The 19,830-nt window shown below is 45.0% G+C and overlaps 2 protein-coding genes across 2 annotated transcripts in view; both read left to right on the top strand.

The window, feature by feature from the left end:
- The first annotated feature begins 5,087 nt into the window (after positions 1-5,087).
- Positions 5,088-5,489, top strand: LOC117054748 (uncharacterized protein C14orf119-like). Its single transcript, XM_033163799.1, has one exon. It carries the CDS (start codon positions 5,088-5,090, stop codon positions 5,397-5,399), a length of 312 nt encoding a protein of 103 aa, XP_033019690.1. The 3' UTR covers positions 5,400-5,489.
- Positions 5,490-15,386: 9,897 nt separating this feature from the next.
- LRRC2 (leucine rich repeat containing 2) overlaps positions 15,387-19,830 on the top strand; it is a 70,775-nt gene continuing 66,331 nt past the window's right edge. Inside the window, exon 1 of the mRNA XM_033164561.1 lies at positions 15,387-15,507. The gene's annotated coding sequence lies outside the window, so the exon portion shown is untranslated. The remainder of the gene's footprint in view (positions 15,508-19,830) is intronic.

The raw sequence follows: 19,830 nt of genomic DNA, 5'->3' as shown, positions 1-19,830 counted from the left end.
CGTCTGTATGGCACGGTGGACTATGTGTTGGACTAGCTGCCCAGGGTTCAAATCCCCACTTCAGCCACAAAGCCTAACCTACCTCACAGGGTTGTTGTCAGGATAAAATAGGGAGGAAAAGAACCAGGGGCACCAACTTGAGCTCCTTGGAGGAGATATACATGCAATAAAACACAATAAAAATAACTTAAAAATTTAGTTTTTCTCGCCATTGGCTATACCAGCCTTCCACCACTGAACCGCCCTGAGATCTAGAGGTGAATGGCAGTATATAAATTAAATCAGGCATAGGCACACTTGGCCCTCCAGAGGTTTTGGGACTACAACTCCCATCATCCCTGACCACGGGTCCTGTTAGCTAGGCATGATGGGAGTTGTAGTCCCAAAACATCTGGAGGGCCAAGTTTGCCTATGCTTGATTTAAATAAATAAATAAATAAATAACTGGTTCTCTGTAGAGGTTTTGGACTATAACAACATCAATCCCACAAGCCAAATGTTGGCCCTCTAGGTCTCTGTATCTGGCCCTTGACACTTTTTCCAGGGCATGCCCCTGAGCAGCCTCCTTGGGTGTTTTTGCCTTGCTGGAATGTGTCATTGAACTGTGATAACGGTCCCATCCTCACTATAGATTTAAAACGGTCTCATACCACTTTAAACAGTCACAGTTTCTTCCTCAAAGAATTCTGGGAAATGTAGTTTGTTAAGGGTTCTCCTTATGCAGATCTGAAATCTATTTTTTATATCAGGCATAGGCAAACTCGGCCCTCCAGATGTTTTGGGACTACAACTCCCATTTTCCCTAGCTAACAGTACCAGTGGACAGGGGATGATGGGAGTTGTAGTTCCAAAAACATCTGGAGGGCCAAGTGTGCCTATGACTGCTTTATATCTTCACACTGGGGAGGGGGGAAATACTCTTAAAAGAGGAGTGGGCTTCTTATATTACATTAGAAAAATCAGAGACATCTCACAATAAATATCAATAAAAGGAAATTTTATTAGTAAAATGATATTGATTTTGAATTTGTTTTAAACTGTTTTTAATGTATTTTAAATTGTTGCAATCCACCCTGGGATTTTAGGATGAAGGACTAGTAATATTGAGAGAAAAAAGTTGTTGTTAGGTATTTGTCAATTAAAAATAGAGTTGCCTATGGCTGAAGAAGTTCTCCTCAGGATATTTGAAGAAGTGTGCATGCACACGAAAGCTCATGCCAATAACAAACTTAGTTGGCGGGTGGCGCTGTGGGTTAAACCGCAGAGCCTAGGGCTTGCTGATCAGAAGGACGCCGGTTCGAATCCCTGCCATGGGGTGAGCTCCCGTTGCTCGGTCCCAACTCCTGCCCACCTAGCAGTTCAAAAGCATGTCAAAAGTGCAAGTAGATCAATAGGTACCATTCCGGCGGGAAGGTAAACGGCATTTCCGTGCGCTGCTCTGGTTTGCCAGAAGCGGCTTTGTCATGCTGGCCACATGACCCGGAAGCTGTACGCCGGCTCCCTCGGCCAGTAAAGCGAGATGAGCGTCACAACCCCAGAGTCGGACACGACTGGACCTAATGGTCAAGGCTCCCTTTACCTTTAAGGTGCTACTGGAAGGAATTTTTTTATTTTTTATTTTGTTTCGACTATGGCAGAGCAACACGGCTACCTACCTGGTATCTGAAGAAGTGTGCATGCACACGAAAGCTCATACCAATAACAAACTTAGTTGGTCTCTAAGGTGCTGCTGGAAGGATTTTTTATTTTTTATTTTTATCCCCTCAGGATGTCATTCGCTTACAACAGAAACATGGCATCCCCCAGGGCAATGAATTTTGTTTAAAAAACCCCCCCACAAAGCCTAATTTAAACATATGGAAGAAACTTACGCAGCTTGTCAAACACACTTTCTTCTTGCAGAGGCTGTAAGTTTGGCACCAGTTCCAGCTGTGCACAGCAGGCTCTTCCACTTAGAGCTATAGCTGTGGACATAAGAGGATCGGCCCATCTTCTGAGCCATCGAGGGAAAAGTTCAATTACTATTGGAGGAGCTTTGTCAGGAGGCTCTGCTATGATCCGAAAATCACAACATGGGATTTTAGAAATAATGAAACACAGCCCCTTAGAATGCAAGCAAGTGTTTCACTTGGGGGGGTTGACAATTTGCTGACTCGGAAACAGAAGGATGGAGAAGTAAGATTAGCGGAGTAATCTTCCAAAGCTCGGGGGGCCAATTGTATCTTTTTCTCTCTTTCAAAACCACACACTGTTCTTTTATTCCATTGGCTGCCTTTATTCCTCAACTGTGCATCATAGTTTAAGGGCTTAACAATCTTTGGGGCCTCCTGCTGCTGTCCCCCATCATCCTGATGAGTGGTCCTCACTTTGATGAGCCAAAGCGGATGATCGCTTCTTCTCCTTATCTGTAACTGCTTTCCTTTTTTCCTGCCTGAAATAAAAAAATAATCACTGATGTATCTCCAATAACAGCCTGCCCCTGGTGGGAAGGATAGCAGTATGTGGGATTTCTGATGATGAGAAATATATTTATTGTGGGCTGTATCCAATGCTGAGAAGGAACACACAAAACTTAATGGACTTTAGGTTTGTTGTGGCCATTAATGTCAATGCGTCTACTCTGAGTAGAGTATAACTAAAACTGGATACAATCCTATTTATTTGGAAGGCTTATATACACCTTCTCCCTAGGCTTGCCGGAAATTTGACAGTTATTAATAAGGTGGCATTTGATCCGCTGTAAACAATTACACAGACACTCGAGAATCACATCCAGACAGACAATAGGAAGTGTTGCAGCTGCTTCTGCATTTCTCCCATGAAAACATTGCAAGGAGTCCTATTCTTGATGGAGCACAACTGCTTCTGCCATTTCATGTCCATTGTACAGTATCCTCTAGGAGACACGGGTGGTGCTGTGGTATAAACCATTGAGCCTCTTAGGCTTGCCGATCAGAAGGTCAGCAGTTCAAATCCCTGCAATGGACTAATAATAATAATAATAATAATAATAATAATAATTTATTTATACCCCCGCCCATCTGGCTGGGTTTCCCCAGCCACTCTGGGTGGCTTCCAACAAAAGATTAAAATACAATAATTCATCAAATATAAAAAACTTCCCTAAACAGGGCTGCTCTTCTAAAAGTCAGATAGTTGTTTATTACTTTGACATTGGATGTTCCACAGGGTGGAAGCCACTACCAAGAAGGCCCTCTGCCTGGTTCCCTGTAACTTTGCTTCTCGCAATGAGGGAACCGCCAGAAGGCCCTCGGTGCTGGACCTGTGTCCGGGCAGAATGATGGGGGTGGAGATGCTCCTTCAGGTATACCGGACCGAGGCCGTTTAGGGCTTTAAAGGTCAGCACCAACGCTTTGAATTGTGCTCGGAAACGTACTGGGAGCCAATGTAGGTCTTTCAGGACCGGTGTTATGTGGTCTCGGCGGCCGCTCCCCGTCACCAGTCTAGCTGCCGCATTCTGGATTAGTTGTAGTTTCCGGGTCACCTTCAAAGGTAGCACCACGTAGAGAACATTGCAGTAGTCCAAACGGGAGATAACCAGAGCGTCCCAGATATAACCAGAGTGAGCTCCCATTGCTCTGTCCCAGCTCCTGTCAACCCAGCAGTTTGAAAGCACACCAGTGGAAGTAGATAAATAGGTACCGCTGTGGCGGGAAGGTAAACAGTGTTTCCGTGCACTCTGGCTTCCATCACGGTGTTCCGTTGCACCAAAACCGGTTTAGTCATGCTGAGCGACATGACCCAGAAAGCTGTCTGTGGACAAACTCTGGCTCCCTCGGCCTGAAAGCGAGATGAGCGCCGCAACCCCATAGTCACCTTTGACTGGACATAACCGTCCAGGGGTCCTTTACCTTTTTTTTTTAACCACAGTATCCTCTGACCTTTCAGAAGGAGAATAATTGAATTGAACTAATTTCCCAGCAGTGACAAAGATCTGAAGTCATTACTGTGGCTGTCTGGGGATGGGAATCTTCCCAGTATCATTTTGTTTTGTGTTCGGATGTGAGCATTATGCAAAATTGCTTGCAAGCTAACTCAGTAGAGAGTTTAGAGAGATACAAACAGTTGCTTGTGCAAACTTTGCTTTGGGCAGAAACATGGATTCTGGGGTGCCTTTTTGTTTCCTTGCCTTGGTTTTTTCTGGCCTTGTTTCTTACAGAAAGCAACAAAATCCTCCCCCCCCACCACCACCCCAAGATGTAAGCTTCTGTGTGCTGGTTTCCCTTACATCTGCCTCTCCTCTTGGTGTTAACTTCAGCTGGCAGCATTACAGACCATTTGAAAGCAATGCTAAGTGTGAAGCTGTCAGTGAGGAGTCACTGAGGAAGTGGCAATAGCTGTTAGGAGCTCCTTTGCAGAAATATCCTGAGTCCTGGAGCTTTGTTAACCCTTCCAAAGTCAATTACAAAGGGATGAAACCCAATTGTGGTGCCGCCAAACCTTAGTTCAAAGAGATTTTGCATCTGAAAAGCTTCAGTTTCCCCAGGGCCGAAACTTTCTTACAAATCCTTCTGTCTTCTACATTCTTTCAAGCCCAAGATATTTGGCAGGAATAACCCAGGGATATATTTGCAGGGATACCACCATTTCCTGAGTTGCTGGCAGCCTTAGCTGTGACATGACTGGTATGATTTTTTTTTTGGCTTGCCATTCAGGAGTTAAAGGCACTAGTCCTCTGGAACCAATAGCTTAAGAATTGCAAACATAGCTCTGCTTCATCCCATGTTAAGTTTTCTCTTGCCCTCACTTTGTATTTCTCTCTTCTACAGTCTTACTGTGCTGTGTTTGAGATGAGTTGACCTGAAATCAGCGTTTGACCTGATAAGTGTACAGTAATATTCATGGCACGCTCTGTAGAAGCCACAACACCTAAGTAAAATTGAGGAGACTCTCGCCATGTGATTACTTTTCCCATTGAATATAATGTAATGAACACTGCAAAAAATACTTTTTTAAAAAAAAAAAGGGAAGTAAAGGGAGTCTCCTCCCTGAGGTGAAAAATGGAAGGGGCAACATTGGGTGTCGGGACGGGAGGAGGTGCGTGTTGAGCAGGGCGTGGACTCAGGATGTCTGAACCGCTGCCCCTGCACTGGCTGTCGGGCTGGGCCCCGGCGCAACGAGAGCAGTTCCTCCGCGACCTGGTGGACAAGGCTGTGCCTTGGAAGGTGCTCCCCCTGCTGGAAGGGCTGGCGGGGCTCAGCGTGGGACCCGGGAAGCCCCCCTCCATCTTTGAGTGCCAGATGAGGCTGTGGGACCAGTGGTTCCACAGCTGGTCAGAGGCCGAGCAGAACGAATTCGTCGGGCAGCTGGAGGAGGCCGTGCCGGATCTGGCCTCCCGGTTTTACCAAGAGGTGGCGGCGACCGCTGGGAAGGCGTAACAGGGGCTGAGTAGCGCCTCCCCCTACTCAAAAACATTATGCAGTGACTACTTTTACATTCCTCATGGTTGTTCCAGGTCCTCCCCCTCCCCCCAATTTTCTCAGTCTTATGTGTGACTGTCAGTTGTAGGGAAACAGAATAAACATATATACCCCCCCCCAAAGGGAAATAAAATACTAATAGTGAACTCTGTTCTCGGAGTGCCATTCTTATGTTGCCAAAATGGCAGCAGCCAAAGCGAGAGAGCAGGGTATCCATATGCTCAGGTGAAAAATGCACCTCTGGGTTATTTGTGGGGCATAGGAATTCGTTCATCCCCCCCAAAAAAAGTAGTCCGGCCCACCACATGGTCTGAGGGACGGTGGACCGGCCCACAGCTGAAAAAGGTTGCTGACCCCTGTGTTAGTGCAAGGATTTCTGTTAAAAAGCAATGAAACATTCATTTCTTTTCTTCCCTTGCTCTGTGCACCCCCTAAGTCTGTTTTAAGGGTTCCCCCAACTCTCTGGATCAGATGAAGTTCCACGGCACAACTGGAAATCCTTGTGCTGATAGGACCTGTTAGCTGGATGCCACCCTACTTAAAGCAGCCCATCGAGAATTACGTTCACGCACAGAACGCTACCTGCACATTGAAAGCCTCTCCCCTTCAATTGAGCTAGTAGAGGGGGAAATGAAATGGAGTCTTCTGTAAGAGGTTTGGACTGAGGCAAGGAAAAGAGAGACAAACACCTTTTAGATTATCCTTTTGACAAAGGTGCTGTGCTGGCCCCAAGGGTTTGTCCGTGAAGCGAGGTCCAAGTCCAGTCCTGGGTCTAGGGGTCCAAAGGAGGTCAGTCCGGCGGGGAGCGAGGCAGGGAGCAGGTCAAGGTCCAAGTCAGGTGCAGGCACAAGGTTTCAGGTTGAGCATACACTTGCAACTAAGTTGCTCACGCAACTTGAGCTGGGTCTGGCTGGCTTTTATCTGGCCCTATGCTTAGGGCGGCCCTGATCCTCCGGAGACTTGCCTCTCCTCCGGGCCTGGAGGCGAGCACTCCTCCTGAAAGCACTTAGCTCTCTTCGCCTCTCTGTCCTGAGCCTCTGTAGCTCAGGAGAGGCTGGTGGGTTACTGGACCCAGGGGCTGCCTCAGCTTCCTCTGAAGAGGCTGGGAGTGGAGCACCTGCAGGCAATGGGTCCTTCCTCCCATCAGGAGCCAGAGCAGACTCTGCTGATGCCTGCACCTGGGGATCCAGCACAGGTGGGGATCCTTCAGGCTCAAGCCCTGGCCCCGGCTCAGCTGGTTCTGGAGGCGGGGAATCCTGTGCAGGCTGGGATCCCTCAGGTTCAGCATCAGAGTCTGACTCCCAGGCCATCACAGGTGCACTCTTGGGTCGAGGAGAGCTGTTATGATAATACGTTAACAGTCTGAACGCACAAGCCCAGATAAGAATGATCGGCTTCTGAAGTTCCCCAGGAGGAGCGTATTAATTTTGCACGGCACCTGTGAATGCCTTAAACTTTTTCCAGTTGTGGTTGGAAGTATTAAAACCTCATTTACAGATCACAGTGATTGATGCCGGCCCTAATGGGACAACTCACTGCAACAAATTAGGCACTTAGTGCCATGTAAACTGGCCTCTCCCCCCCCCATCATTACCTTCTCTCTTGTTAATTATTTTAAAGTTATTGTTTCATCTCTGTGTAAGCCACGGACAGAAGTCATTAGTTCTTTGTGGAGGGTTTCTCTGTTCTTTCCTGTAATTTGTCATGGCATATAATGGAGTGCAGTGCCTCTACCTGTAATTACCTTTTGTAATTACCATGCACATCTCCCTCCCTCCCTCTCTTTATTGTAATATTTGTGTGACAGACCAAAAAGCAATATATTTAATGGAGGGCTCTCATTTAGATCTTGTTATTGATATGGCAAGCTCTCTAGTGACATGACAACACACACAGCCTTTAGCAAATTGATTCGCTTCCAATTATTATTATTATTATTATTATTATTATTATTATTAATGTACTGCCCTATACCCAGAGATCTCAGGGCAGTTTACAGAATAAAATCAAAATATAAAACCCACAAAATACATAATCAATATAAAAACAACAGCCAAATAACCCCCCCACAAAAACATATTTTAAAACCTCTCCTCTTTCACCCCCTATTTTTTTGGGGGGGGGAGGGGGGCTGACACTCATATGCACATACATTAGCCTACCGAAGAGTTCAGTGCTTCATAACTTTGCTTCCCATCTGACCCACCTCTATTAAAAAGGCATTTTATTGGAGGTTATGCCAGGTGATACAAACTCCATGGTGTCTGATTTGTGGTAGCTGTTTAACACATGTGAGGAAGCACCTGATTTTGAAACGAGGTGGTGAATATGCTTGTGTGAACTCATCCCACAGTTGCACTGCAAGGATTGGCTTGTGAAAGCAGGCTTGATTTCAGTGAGTCTAAACCCATAGCCTAAATACCTTCTTCAGACATATTACCTAAGAAGAGGGGTAGGCAAGGCTTACCAGGCATGGGCCGGATCACTACCGCGGAGATCCTCCGTGGGCCGGACCAGGGCAGTGTGACACCGGAAACCGCGTCTGCACATGTGGCTTCCAGCAAGTGGTATTCAGCCATCATGGTTAGTAGCCATTGATAGACCTCTCCTCCATGAATTTATCCAGTACAGTGGTACCTTGGTTCTCAAACTTAATCCGTTTCGGAAGCCCGTTCCAAAACCAAAGCGTTCCAAAACCAAGGCACGCTTTCCCATAGAAAGTAATGCAAAACGGATTAATCCATTCCAGACTTTTAAAAAACAACCCCCGAAAACAGCTATTTAACATGAATTTTAATAACGAGACCATTAATCCATAAAATGAAAGCAATAATGTACTGTACTATAAAATAAACAAGACATTATTGTAGATGATAAAAATCAAAATTAATTTTTTTTCTTACATGCACTGATGATAGTCATTGTTTGGATGGGGTGCTTTTATCCATTTCTGCAGTCACACTATCAATCAATCAATCAATCAATCAAATTAATTGAAAAAGCCTCAAAAGCAAAAACGCAAAATAAATAGCAAAAACAAAAGTGCCAAACTTAATCAGTTTCGGAAGTCCATTTGACTTGCGAAATGTTCAAAAACCAAGGCACAGCTTCTGATTGGTGCAGGTGCCCCGGAAACAATAGCTGACAGCCATACCGGATGTCCGGATTCCGAAAAACGTTTGAAAACCAGAACACTTACTTCCGGGTTTTCGGAGTTTGAGAACCAAAGCGTTTGAGAACCAAGGCATTTGAAAGCCACCCAAGTTGGTGGCCATTACTGCCTCCTTGGGAGCCAGTTCCATAGTTCCCGTGTGAAGAAATATGTTCTTTTATCCATCATGAAGCATCATCCGATGTTCATGAATTCTCGTGTTTTGAGGGAGGGAGAAAAACTTTTATACCTCCAATTTCTCCATGCCACGGATAATTTTAAAAACTTTTATGATATCACCTCTACCTTGAAAGGCACTTGAAAGACTGCCAGAATTTATTTATTTATTATAAATTTATTTGTTTTTTTTCAAATTAGTATTTTACAATCACATATCCAACATACAACATAAAAACAAGGTTCCAAAAAAATCTCCTGGACTTTCCTCCTCCCCTTTGTAGGTCCTATTATTAATCATTTCCTCCTGCATCTTTTATAATAATCCAAATCTTTTACATCTCTATTATATCCAAAATTCACCATTAGACTACAAGTGTTATTCCAATCCTACTAGTGATTTGAACTGTTTTTAACAATGGTTTTTAAGGTAAGTTATAAAATTTCCCCAATCCTTATTAAAACTTTGGTGTTCCTGATTTCTGATTCTTCCAATCATTTTTGCCAAACTAGCAAAATTTAGTGCCCAGAGTATTCCATGGGAATTTAAGCTACAATCATGTGCACACTTGTTGTTGTTGTTCAGTCGTTCAGTTGTGTCCGACTCTTCATGACACCATGGACCAGAGCATGCCAGGCACGCCTATCCTTCACTGCCTCCCACAGTTTGGCCAAACTCATGCCAGTCGCTTCGAGAACGCTGTCCAACCATCTCGTCCTCTGTCGTCCCCTTCTCCTTGTGCCCTCCATCTTTCCCAACATCAGGGTCTTTTCCAGGGAGTCTTCTCTTCTCATGAGGTGGCCAAAGTACTGGAGCCTCAACTTCAGGATCTGCCCTTCCAGTGAGCACTCAGGGCTGATTTCTTTAAGGATGGATAAGTTTGATCTTTTTGCAGTCCATGGGACTCTCAAGAGCCTCCTCCAGCACCATAATTCAAAAGCATCAATTCTTCGGCGATCAGTCTGCACACTTACCTAGGAATAAATCCCATTTTACACACCGGGAATTGTGAGTACATGTGCACTGGATTGTGTTGGAAACTGTGCTGAAAATGCAAAGCCTGTGAGACGCAGAATTCCAATAAACAGAAGAAACCATTACTGATTTGGAAGACATATGTCCTGTCATTTATGTAAGTTGTGACTATGATCTGCAGCAGGTGTGGTGCTGAACTACAGCTGCTGTTATAACCTGCCCATTGGCCATAGACTTCCAGTGTCATTATTTGATGTATGTGACCCATCAGAGCACTAACCATCTTCAGTCAGCAGATGGCACTGTGAGTTTCATTGCTAATACATCACCTCTTGCAATGCATGCTCACCCCACCCCGCCCATGGGAAATACCCACAATATGGGTGTAATTATGACAGTCCTGTAACAACAATAACAAGGGGATCTGTGTTGGTCCATAAAGGTAAAAAAAACAAGTCTGCAGTTGGCTAGTGTCTATATTAAAAGGTAAAGGACCCCTGACAGTTAAGTCCAGTCGCAGACGACTCTGGGGTTGCGGCGCTCATCTCGCTATACAGGCCAAGGGAGCTGGCATTTGTCCGCAGACACTTTCCCCAGGTATTAAAAGGTAAAGGGACCCCTGACCATTAGGTCCAGTCGCTGACAACTCTGGGGTTGCAGCACTCATCTTGCTTTATTGGCTGAGGGAGCCGGCGTACAGCTTCTGGGTCATGTGGCCAGCATGACTAAGCCGCTTCTGGCTCACCAGAGCAGCGCACAGAAACACCGTTTACCTCCCCGCCAGAGTGGTACCTATTTTTCTACTTGCACTTTGACGTGCTTTTGAATTGCTAGGTTGGCAGGAGCTAGGACTGAGCAACGGGAGCTCACCCCGTTGCGGGGATTCGAACTGCCAACCTTCCGATCGGCAAGCCCTAGGTTCTGTGGTTTAACGCACAGCGCCACCCGCGTCCCTTTCCTGGTATTAGGAGCCACCAAAAGTCTCAAAAATGTGTCAAGCTTTCGTGACATCTTGTACTCTTCTTCTAGCAAGATGCTACACAAGTTAGAGAAGGTGGCTGGATGAAGAAAAAATATAAACAAAAAGGGGAAAGAATTAAGCTACAACAGCCTCATAGTTATACTTTCACAATTATTTGAGCGGGCAAGATTTTCTTTGGGTTATCCAAACAAGCAAAAGGGGTATGTTATGGGGGACAATAACTTCTCAATTCAGGGATCAGGGGCTACCAGTTACACACCTTTTCCTGTTTAATAGACAAAGGTTGCATATCATTAGCACCTGCAAACAGACAGAAAACAAGAAGTGAAGTATGGGTGTAGCCAAGGGGGGGGGCAGGAAGGGGCAGCTGTCCCCCTAAATAAATAAAAATCAATAAAAAATACATAGCAAACTGAGGTTCTTCTGCCCCCCCCCAACAAAAGGCCTGTCCCCCTAACAATAACCCTGGCTATGCCCATGCTGAAGCCTCTCATTGCTGGAAAAAGCTTCACCTGTTGATATTCTGCCTATTTTCATGGGCTTGCCGATCAGAACGCCAGCGGTTCAAATCCCCGCAACGAGGTGAGCTCCCGTTGTTCTGTCCCAGCTCCTGCCAACCTAGCAGTTCGAAAGCACGCCAGTGCACATAGATAAATAGGTACTGCTGCGACGGGAAGGTAAATGGCATTTCCGTGCGCTGCTCTGGTTTCCGTCATGGTGTCCCGTTGCGCCAGAAGCGGTTTAGTCAAGCTGGCCACATGACCTGGAAAGCTGTCTGTGGACAAGTGCCGGCTCCCTTGGCCTGAAAACAGGATGAGCGCTGCACCCCATAGTTGCCTTTGACCGGACTTAACCGTCCAGGGGTCCTTTACCTTTACCTTTACTTTCACAGCAATTGGTGAGGTAATCATAATGATCAGGGGCATTCTTTGGAAGGTTAGTCTGTGGATTGCTGGCTTTTCAATCAGCTGCAACAGTGCGTTGCAGGGGCGTACCCAGGATCAAAACAAGGGGGGGGCAAGCCATGGTCATTCAGGTTGTGACATTTCAGCACGGAAAGGCGAATGAAACCAAAATTTTAGGGAAATTATATATAATTATAGCAGTGCTTTATTACGGTAGTTATTACAATTATTTGCTTGATTTTTAATTTTTTTTTTAATTCTAGTTACATGTCTTATACCAGGGGTGGCCAACTCCCAAGAGACTGTGATCTACTTTCAGCAGTGATCTACCCCCGTTTTTTGGGGTTCAACTCAAAGTTGTTGACCTTTTTGGGGGATGAGGAATGCCCCGTTTTTTAGGGGTTCGGTTTGTTTTTAGATTACTGACCACATTATGTAAACAGCAAACAAAAACAGCTTCAAAAAAAAAACAGAAAAACTTTACCCCCCAAACAGAAAGCCCCAAATGGCTGAAAAACTCAGTTTCCCAGGATCCTCAGCCCTTGCAAAGGAACTACTCAGCACGCAAGGGAACTCAGTTTCCAAAGCTCCCTTGCAATGATCAGCCGGCGCAAAACACACACACACACACACACACACACACACACACAGAGTGTTGGCCAAGAGCTCAATTGCTATTGAGATTTTTGGGAGGGGGAGAAAGACCAATAGTTTTTAGGAGAGCCTTTTTTACCTTTTAGGCTGCCGATAACCATTTTATTTTATTTTATTTTATTGTTTGCTTCAGGCCCCCCCCCCTGCCCCCTGGGTACGCACATGGTGCTTTGCATTGTAGCTTGACAATCAGATGATCACATTTGTCTTCCTGCTGAAAAAGGCTTTCCCTGAGAACTCCTACTTATAGAGCCATTGTGAAAGGCATAGCTAAAAAAGTTGACTGAAACATTGATCATCCTATTATCTGTGATCTCCCTCCCCTGCCTTTTGACTCAAACTCAAAATTCATTGCTTAAAATGCTGGACTTGTATTTATAGTTAATCGGAGTGAAAGCGGAACATAAAACTAGTTTGCCGTGTTATGTTGACAAAAATCAATCGATCAATCCTATAACCATGGAACTTTATCAGTAGCATAATATAGTTGACAGTGCGATGCTCTCTGTGCAGTTTCTGAAGTGGTGCATTATCATTAGTCTCGGTTTACATTCAGTCACCAGAGGAAAGTGCTCACTCTCAAATATACATGAGAAAAGCTCATTTGAGGCAATATGACCTTTGTACATTTCGAGTAATTTGAAAGCCCAGCTTTGAAACCATAATCATAGTTCCTCGGCTGACCGAGAATGTCTGAATGTTCAAAATAATAAACCAACCCTTAGAAATCAAGAAATAAACAAAAATAACGAGATCTGCAAATGAGCTTCTCTCTCTCCCCCCCCCACCCTGGGTTACTGAATCCTTCAGACACACATCCATCAAACTTACCTCTGCAAACATGAAGGCTAGAAACTTGCATCTGAGCCTTCTAAAAAATAAAAACCAGAGTGACCTTTTAGCCTTGTGTAGTAAGTGGCTCATATTGATTCATGTTGCTGTGGAAGAGGGGAATGCACAGAAGCCATGATCCAGTGGAAGACATTTCGGCTGATTTACTGAGTTGATTGGGATGAAAGGCTAGAATTTGATGTGACACCAATGGCCTCCTCGTACGTTCGGTTCCTTGTCTAATGAAAGAGGCCAAAGGTTAGCTGATGGTTGGTGACATTCTCACTACCGTAATCTGCTCAGAGTAACTGATTCTGTTGCCAACAGCAGACATGGGAGATGGGGAACGCAGTGGGGATTGGAGGGTTAAAGCTCCCTGCACCCTTCACACTGGGTTCCCAATCCATATTGTGGGTCCTCGAGTTTCCTATTGGACTTTAAAAACAGCAATTCATAAAAGTGCTAATTGCATGCATGGCACTGTGCCTACTTTCGGCTCTTTTGCAGCTGAATAAGAAGCCGAAATCAGCTTTTTATTAGCAGAATTAGACCGAACCAAATAAGATATTAAACCAGAGTAAGTTAAGAAATAAAAGAAGGGAATAAAAAATTTATAACTGTGCGAGAAATTTGGGTAAAAATTAACAAATACAGCGATGTTAATTGGAAGTCCTTTTGTTTGACAACAAGTAGGTTTTAAATTTTGATAACTACGCTGACTTTTTGTGTTGTCTTGTTTTGTTCTGTTTTTTGTGTTGTTTTTGTTATTAAGCTTTTTGTAATTTTGTAATATTTGTTGGATGTGTTGGATGTGTGAATTGTGTGAATGTTTGTTTTAAAAATAATAAAGTGTTAAAAAAAGAAGAAGAAGCCGAAATCAGCAGCTGCAACTTTCCTCTGCAAAGAAATGCAGCGACGGAGGAGGCAAAACCCCTTTCTTTTTTGCCTGTTGTGCAGTGGGCAAAAGCACGATGCTTCAGCACATAGCCGACGCTTCAGCACATAGCCAATGGTGGCAGCCTTCTGCAACAGCCTTCTGTTACGGCCCCGGCAACCTGTTTACCGAGAGTCCTTGAGTGCTTCCTGGCACAGCTACTTCACATACATTTCAAAGTGGCTGTCTCAGAGATGAAGGCCTGCCAGGAAATAAAAGTTGGATCCGTTCCTGAGAGCCCTCTTTGTGACTATATCAGGAAGCACAGAGCCTGCCAAGTTCAGAAGGGCAGTGGCACCTAAACAGTGAGCGTGTCTGGCCAGACTGTTTTGTGACTGGGCCCCAGTGCTGTCAAGTATCCCGTTTTCCCCGGGATTCTCCCTTATTTTAAGCAGTTTCCCGCTGCTCTGCCTTATTTTTTTATTTCCCTTAAATTTCCCGTTTTTAATGGAAGCAGCTCCTCCCCTGCTGGCCAGGGACTGGGTGGGAAGACCTCGCCTACTTGGAGAGAAAAGCCTCAGCCCTCAAAGCAAGTGGGAGCCGTTTCCCGCGCTTACAGGGGGGTTTATTCCTCCCCCTGCATCAGCCCCTATCCGTTGCCGCCGAGCCCCTCAGCCGGCCAATAGGGTTAGCTGGCGGGCGGAGCCTGGCTGCCTTTGAGCAGCTGCTGTTTCTGTCCTGTTTTGATGGGATCAGACAAGAAGATGATGGGGCTCCATTGCGCGGAGCACATGGCTGCCCTCCTCTTTGCTCCGCTCCGAGCCCGCTTGGAGTTTACATTGCTGCTCCGCCCACTTTTGCTTCTGGCTCCGCCCACCACTGACATGTGACTGTCCCCGGGATAGGTGAGACTGCTGATCCCTTATTTTCAAATCCGAAACTTGACAGCTATGGCCCCTGTCCCCAACTCCTGCTCTGCAACACCACTCCGGTCACCCTGTAGCCATGACAGCTGCAGCTACTTTCAGTTCTCTTTCTTATTTCCTTATTTTATAAAGAGGACTCCAGTCTGAAGGAAATTAGTCTAATTCTAACAGAGTATCAAAAAAAACAAAAAAACAAAACAAAAAATCAACTTGGCTTCTTTCTTCCTGGAATAACACTCTGGCACCTCTGTGTGATTTTAACGAATGCTGGGACTACAGGTCAAAGGAATGTTGTTTTTATCACCCTCGCCAAAGTGCTGTTAAGATGCTTAACCTAGTAAAAGTTCCGTTCTTTTATCCGAACGGAGCTTTGCAGGGCTGATATTTCGAACCACAGATCATGTTAGCACATTACAAATATAGAACATTAGCAAATCTGGAAGGCCAGTCACGCTGGCAAGTTTAAACAAATAGAGATACGGGGCTGACCAACTGCTACGTTGTTGCTGTAAACAACCTCAGAGTTTCCAGTTTTCCTTGCCACACAGGTACACCGAGGAGCTCAGAACAATAGTGCTCTTTAGGTGTAGGTAAGTGGTCCGACTGTTTTGCTGGCTGTTGAGATGACAGTGGTTCGGATCTGTTGGGGATCAAACATGCAAAGTCATCAGTGATGATTGATGCTGCTAATAGTGTTTTAGTGCCTGCCAAAATGTGTGTGTTTGCGTGAGAGAGAGACAGAAGGAGAAATTAATAAATAAATAAATATATAGATTAGAGATATAAAGTTTCAGCCCGAAACATGATAGTTTTTGGGTACACTTGGTGTTTCATATACAATGATAAGTTAACTAAATGCATTCATTACACCGACCTGAACTTGCAATGTATATAATGAGGTGTGTGTGTGTGTGTGTGTGTGTGTGTGTGTGTATGTGTACACACACACACACATACCTGACTGCAGTTACTAGTACTCTCTATGTCTCCACTGTAGAAAACAAAACAACCCCTGCCTCCTAAAAACTGTACTATTCTATCTCAAGGGCATAGGTTGGAGTGAAAATGATTTACTATATTAAAAAAGAGAGAGAGTTTTGGGAGATTGGCTATTTATCTTTGTTGCGTGTCAGGATCTTGAGTGACGTTTAAAAGAGTTATAGAACGTATGCTCATGAAGGTCACGTGCTAGGTATCTAATGGATGTAGAGCGGATCTGGTAAGCTGAGAGACATTTGTGTGTGAGAGGGAAAGTGTTGCTGCAGATCAAAAAGTTACGTTGCAGATGAACAAGTTATCACCTGGCGCCTATCGCTGTAAGAAGAGGATGCATGTTAGTTGAAAAGTGAAATACCAGCAGGGAGTAAATATTAAGGCTGGAGACAGATGTGGTAGACAGGGTTATTAGGGGCTCCAGGTTTGGAAGAAGAAGAAGAAGAAGAAGAAGAAGAAGAAGAAGAAGAAGAAGAAGAGAAGAGTTTGGATTTCATATCCCGCTTTATCACTACCCAAAGGAGTCTCAAAGCGGCTAACATTTTCCTTTCCCTTCCTCCCCCACAACAAACACTCTGTGAGGTGAGTGGGGCTGAGAGACTTCAGAGAAGTGTGACTAGCCCAAGGTCACCCAGCAGCTGCATGTGGAGGAGCGGAGACACGAACCCAGTTCACCAGATTATGAGTCTACCGCTCTTAACCACTACACCACACTGGCAACATGCCTCAGTTTCTGGAGGACAACCGGAGGAGAAGACTATTGCTTTCATGTCCTGTTTATGTGGGTTTCCCATAGGCATCTAGCTCTATATTGTCTATGCTGACTGGTCATGGCTGTCCAGAGTTTTAGACAACCTGGACTTTTTAAAATGGGAATTAGGCACATTCACCAATGATGATAAGTCTATCAATGGCTACTAGTCATGATGGTGATATAGAACCTTTGGAATAAGAGACAGTTTGCCACTGAATACCAGTTGTTGGGGATCATGAGTGGGAGAGAGTGCTGCTGTGCTCATGTCCTGCTTGCAGGCTACCCAAAGGCATCTGTTTGGTCACTGTGAATAGAGAAATTTGGACTAGACCGACTTTTGGTCTGATCCAACTCTTCATATATTCTTATTAGGCTGCTAATTTGTTATCACTAAGCAGTTTAAAAATACAGTTGTTAAAAGGACATTGCATGATATTATTTTACTCAGAGCAGACTTCTTTAAATTAAATGGACCAAACATAGTCATGTTCATTAATTTGAGTAAAACTTAGAAGAATACCACCCATTAGCCCTACTGACCAACAACAGCATCACCTGTGGGGGTGGGGTGGCTCTCTGACAGATTTCAATTTCAATGTGTGTGTGGGGGGGGGGGTGACAAAAAAATTCCTGCACCGGGTACCACCTGACCTTGCTACGTCTCTGGGCCTAGCGGGGAAGGACTGGAGCTCAGTGGCAAAGCACTTGTTTGCCTGCAGATACCCTCTGGTTCTGGTATGGCTGGGAGAGAACCTGGTCTGAAACATTGGAGAGCTGTTGCCAGTTGTTGGAGACCCAGTGAATGAGAGAGGCCAATGGGCCAACTCAGCATATGACAGCCTTAGATGCTCCTAAGCTGCTATCAAACAATTCGTTGTAATTATGATAACTATTCACGAAACACTGATATTTGGGCAATAAAATAAAGATGAGAAAGATGAAGTGAAATCAGCAAGGAAGGAAGGAGCTTCAGCCACATGGCAGGAGGAGGAATCTGTCTGCGGAATTGTTTGGGCATCTCAGTCAAGAGAAAGGGGAATACATCCGCAATGAATCCCTCTCTGCATGTAGCTACAGTAGCATCCATCAAGTTCGATGGGAAACACATTAGTGCTATGAGAGCAGGGGAAGTACAAAAAGTACTTTCAATTGACTACTAATTAATCCATAATTAAAGACATAATTAATGAACATCCCAAGAGGAGCTTAGACTTTGTGGGCAAAGATTACAGCAATAAAAGAGAACCCTCTTGATAATATAATTTCCTTTGATGATTTACTGGATTTAGGGCGCTGCAGGTGATTCTCTTGCAGAGGGTGTCGAACTGAAGGGGTGCAAAATTGAAACTGTCCGTAATTGAGAAGATTCATTTGCGGGAACCAAATTTTAGTCTTGCATATGGCGCCGTATTACGAAAGTCTAGCCCGGTCTACCGTGTGTATGAGGAAAATGACAAGTTTCCACAGGTGCTGTGTTGCTCACCTTTTGGGGCCAGTGGGCACATCTGGACTTTTGTGAAAGTGCCCTGGGTGCAAATGAAAGATTGGCTGCTTTGGGGGCCTGGCATAACACAAAATGGCTGCTATAGCTAAAAGAGTGGGAAAAGAGACAAGCTCACACAATGGTGAGGGGCCTCCCTCCATTAGAACAGTCAAGTTGCAACCATGACATATATATCCCAGAGCATGTCACTACTGTCCTTGCCAGAACCAGTCGTCCCAATGTGTAGGGTTGCCACATGCCCTGTATAATACAGGATTGCCCTGTATTTCAATGTATAATGCTACATCATTGATACAGTTTTGTCCTACATTTCAGGTCTTCTCTCTCTCTCTCTCTCTCTCTCTCTCTCTCTCTCTCTCTCTCAAGTTAGGGATCCTCTCCAAATGCGTGTGTTTTAAAGGGTGTGTGAAAGGTCATCCATTTAAGCTCTGGGTACCCAAGCACAGATAGATTTACAAATTCATGTCTGGCTTCAGGAGCTGCTTGGAAGTCCCCATATGATGGTGGTGCAGGGGCTCTAAGATGCAGCTTCCGGGCTGCCTCCACCTTCCCTGACTTCACGCTGCCTATCAGAGCTTGTGTGCAAGCAGGAGGGGGCAGGGATCTCTCAGTTAGGCAATGGGAAGCCTCCCTTCCCAGCTGATGGATCTCCGCCCCCTCCTGCTTGCACGCAAGTAGGAATGGGGTTGGGGCTGCTCCTCTGGGAAGGGATGCAGAAAATAGTAGAAAAACAAGAACTCAGGCCACAAGGATGATTCAGTTGATTCAAGTTTTTCAAGTCTCTTATGGATAGATTTATTTCTTAAAGTTTATATACCAGGTGATATTAATGTGCCAGGACAAGGCCCTGTTTCGGTGATTCTTCTTCAGCTAATAGAGTCTTAAAGTCTTAAGGTCGATGTGTACCGGCTGCTTAGAGTTAGTACACTTTAAGAAATAAATCTATCCATAAGAGACTTGAAAAACTTGAATCAATTGAATCATCATTGTAGCCGGAGTTCTTGTTTTTCTACTATTTTCTGATGGGAAGGGTGGCATCGCACTGCCCAGACTTCGCTGCTGTAGGGGCTAGGGGCTGATGTAGGGGGAGGAATACACCCCCCTGTAAGCACGGGAAACGGCTCCCACTTGCTTTGAGGGCTGAGGCTTTTCTCTCCAAGTAGGCGAGGTCTTCCCACCCAGTCCCTGGCCAGCAGGGGAGAAGCTGCTTCCATTAAAAACGGGGAATTTAAGGGAAATAAAAAATAAGGGAGAGCAGCGGGAAACTGCTTGAAATAAGGGAGAATCACGGGGGAAATGGGATACTTGACAGCACTGGCCGCCGCTCTCAGCCCTTCCATGCCTGACCCACCGCACCACTTCCCCACCACCACTGAAGAACCAACAACTCAGAGGCCCCTCAGTCACTGCCATCGCTGCAACATCAAGGTCCCGAACGTGTAGTATTTATTTATTTATTTATTTCAAGTGTCCCCAGATTCATTGAAAAAAATCTGGTAACCTTAGCCTAGATGAGCTTTTAGTTAATGAGTGCTGTGAAATGTAGTTTGCGAAAACTACATTTCAACAGAAGATTCATCTTGAGAATGTGTTAACTGTGCACGTTAGTTTCAGTCGAACCTCAGCACACCTACATCTCTGGCAGAACTGGGTCTGCAGGCT

This window comes from Lacerta agilis, chromosome 11, assembly GCF_009819535.1.
Source record: "Lacerta agilis isolate rLacAgi1 chromosome 11, rLacAgi1.pri, whole genome shotgun sequence".
In the NCBI taxonomy this organism is placed as follows: Eukaryota; Metazoa; Chordata; class Lepidosauria; order Squamata; family Lacertidae; genus Lacerta; species Lacerta agilis.
This window is presented reverse-complemented; position numbering and strand designations above follow the sequence as displayed.

What these genes read in the sequence shown, in the direction of transcription:
- LOC117054748 (XM_033163799.1), top strand. Translation starts at nt 5,088, where the DNA reads ATGTCTGAACCGCTGCCCCTGCACTGGCTGTCGGGCTGGGCCCCGGCG.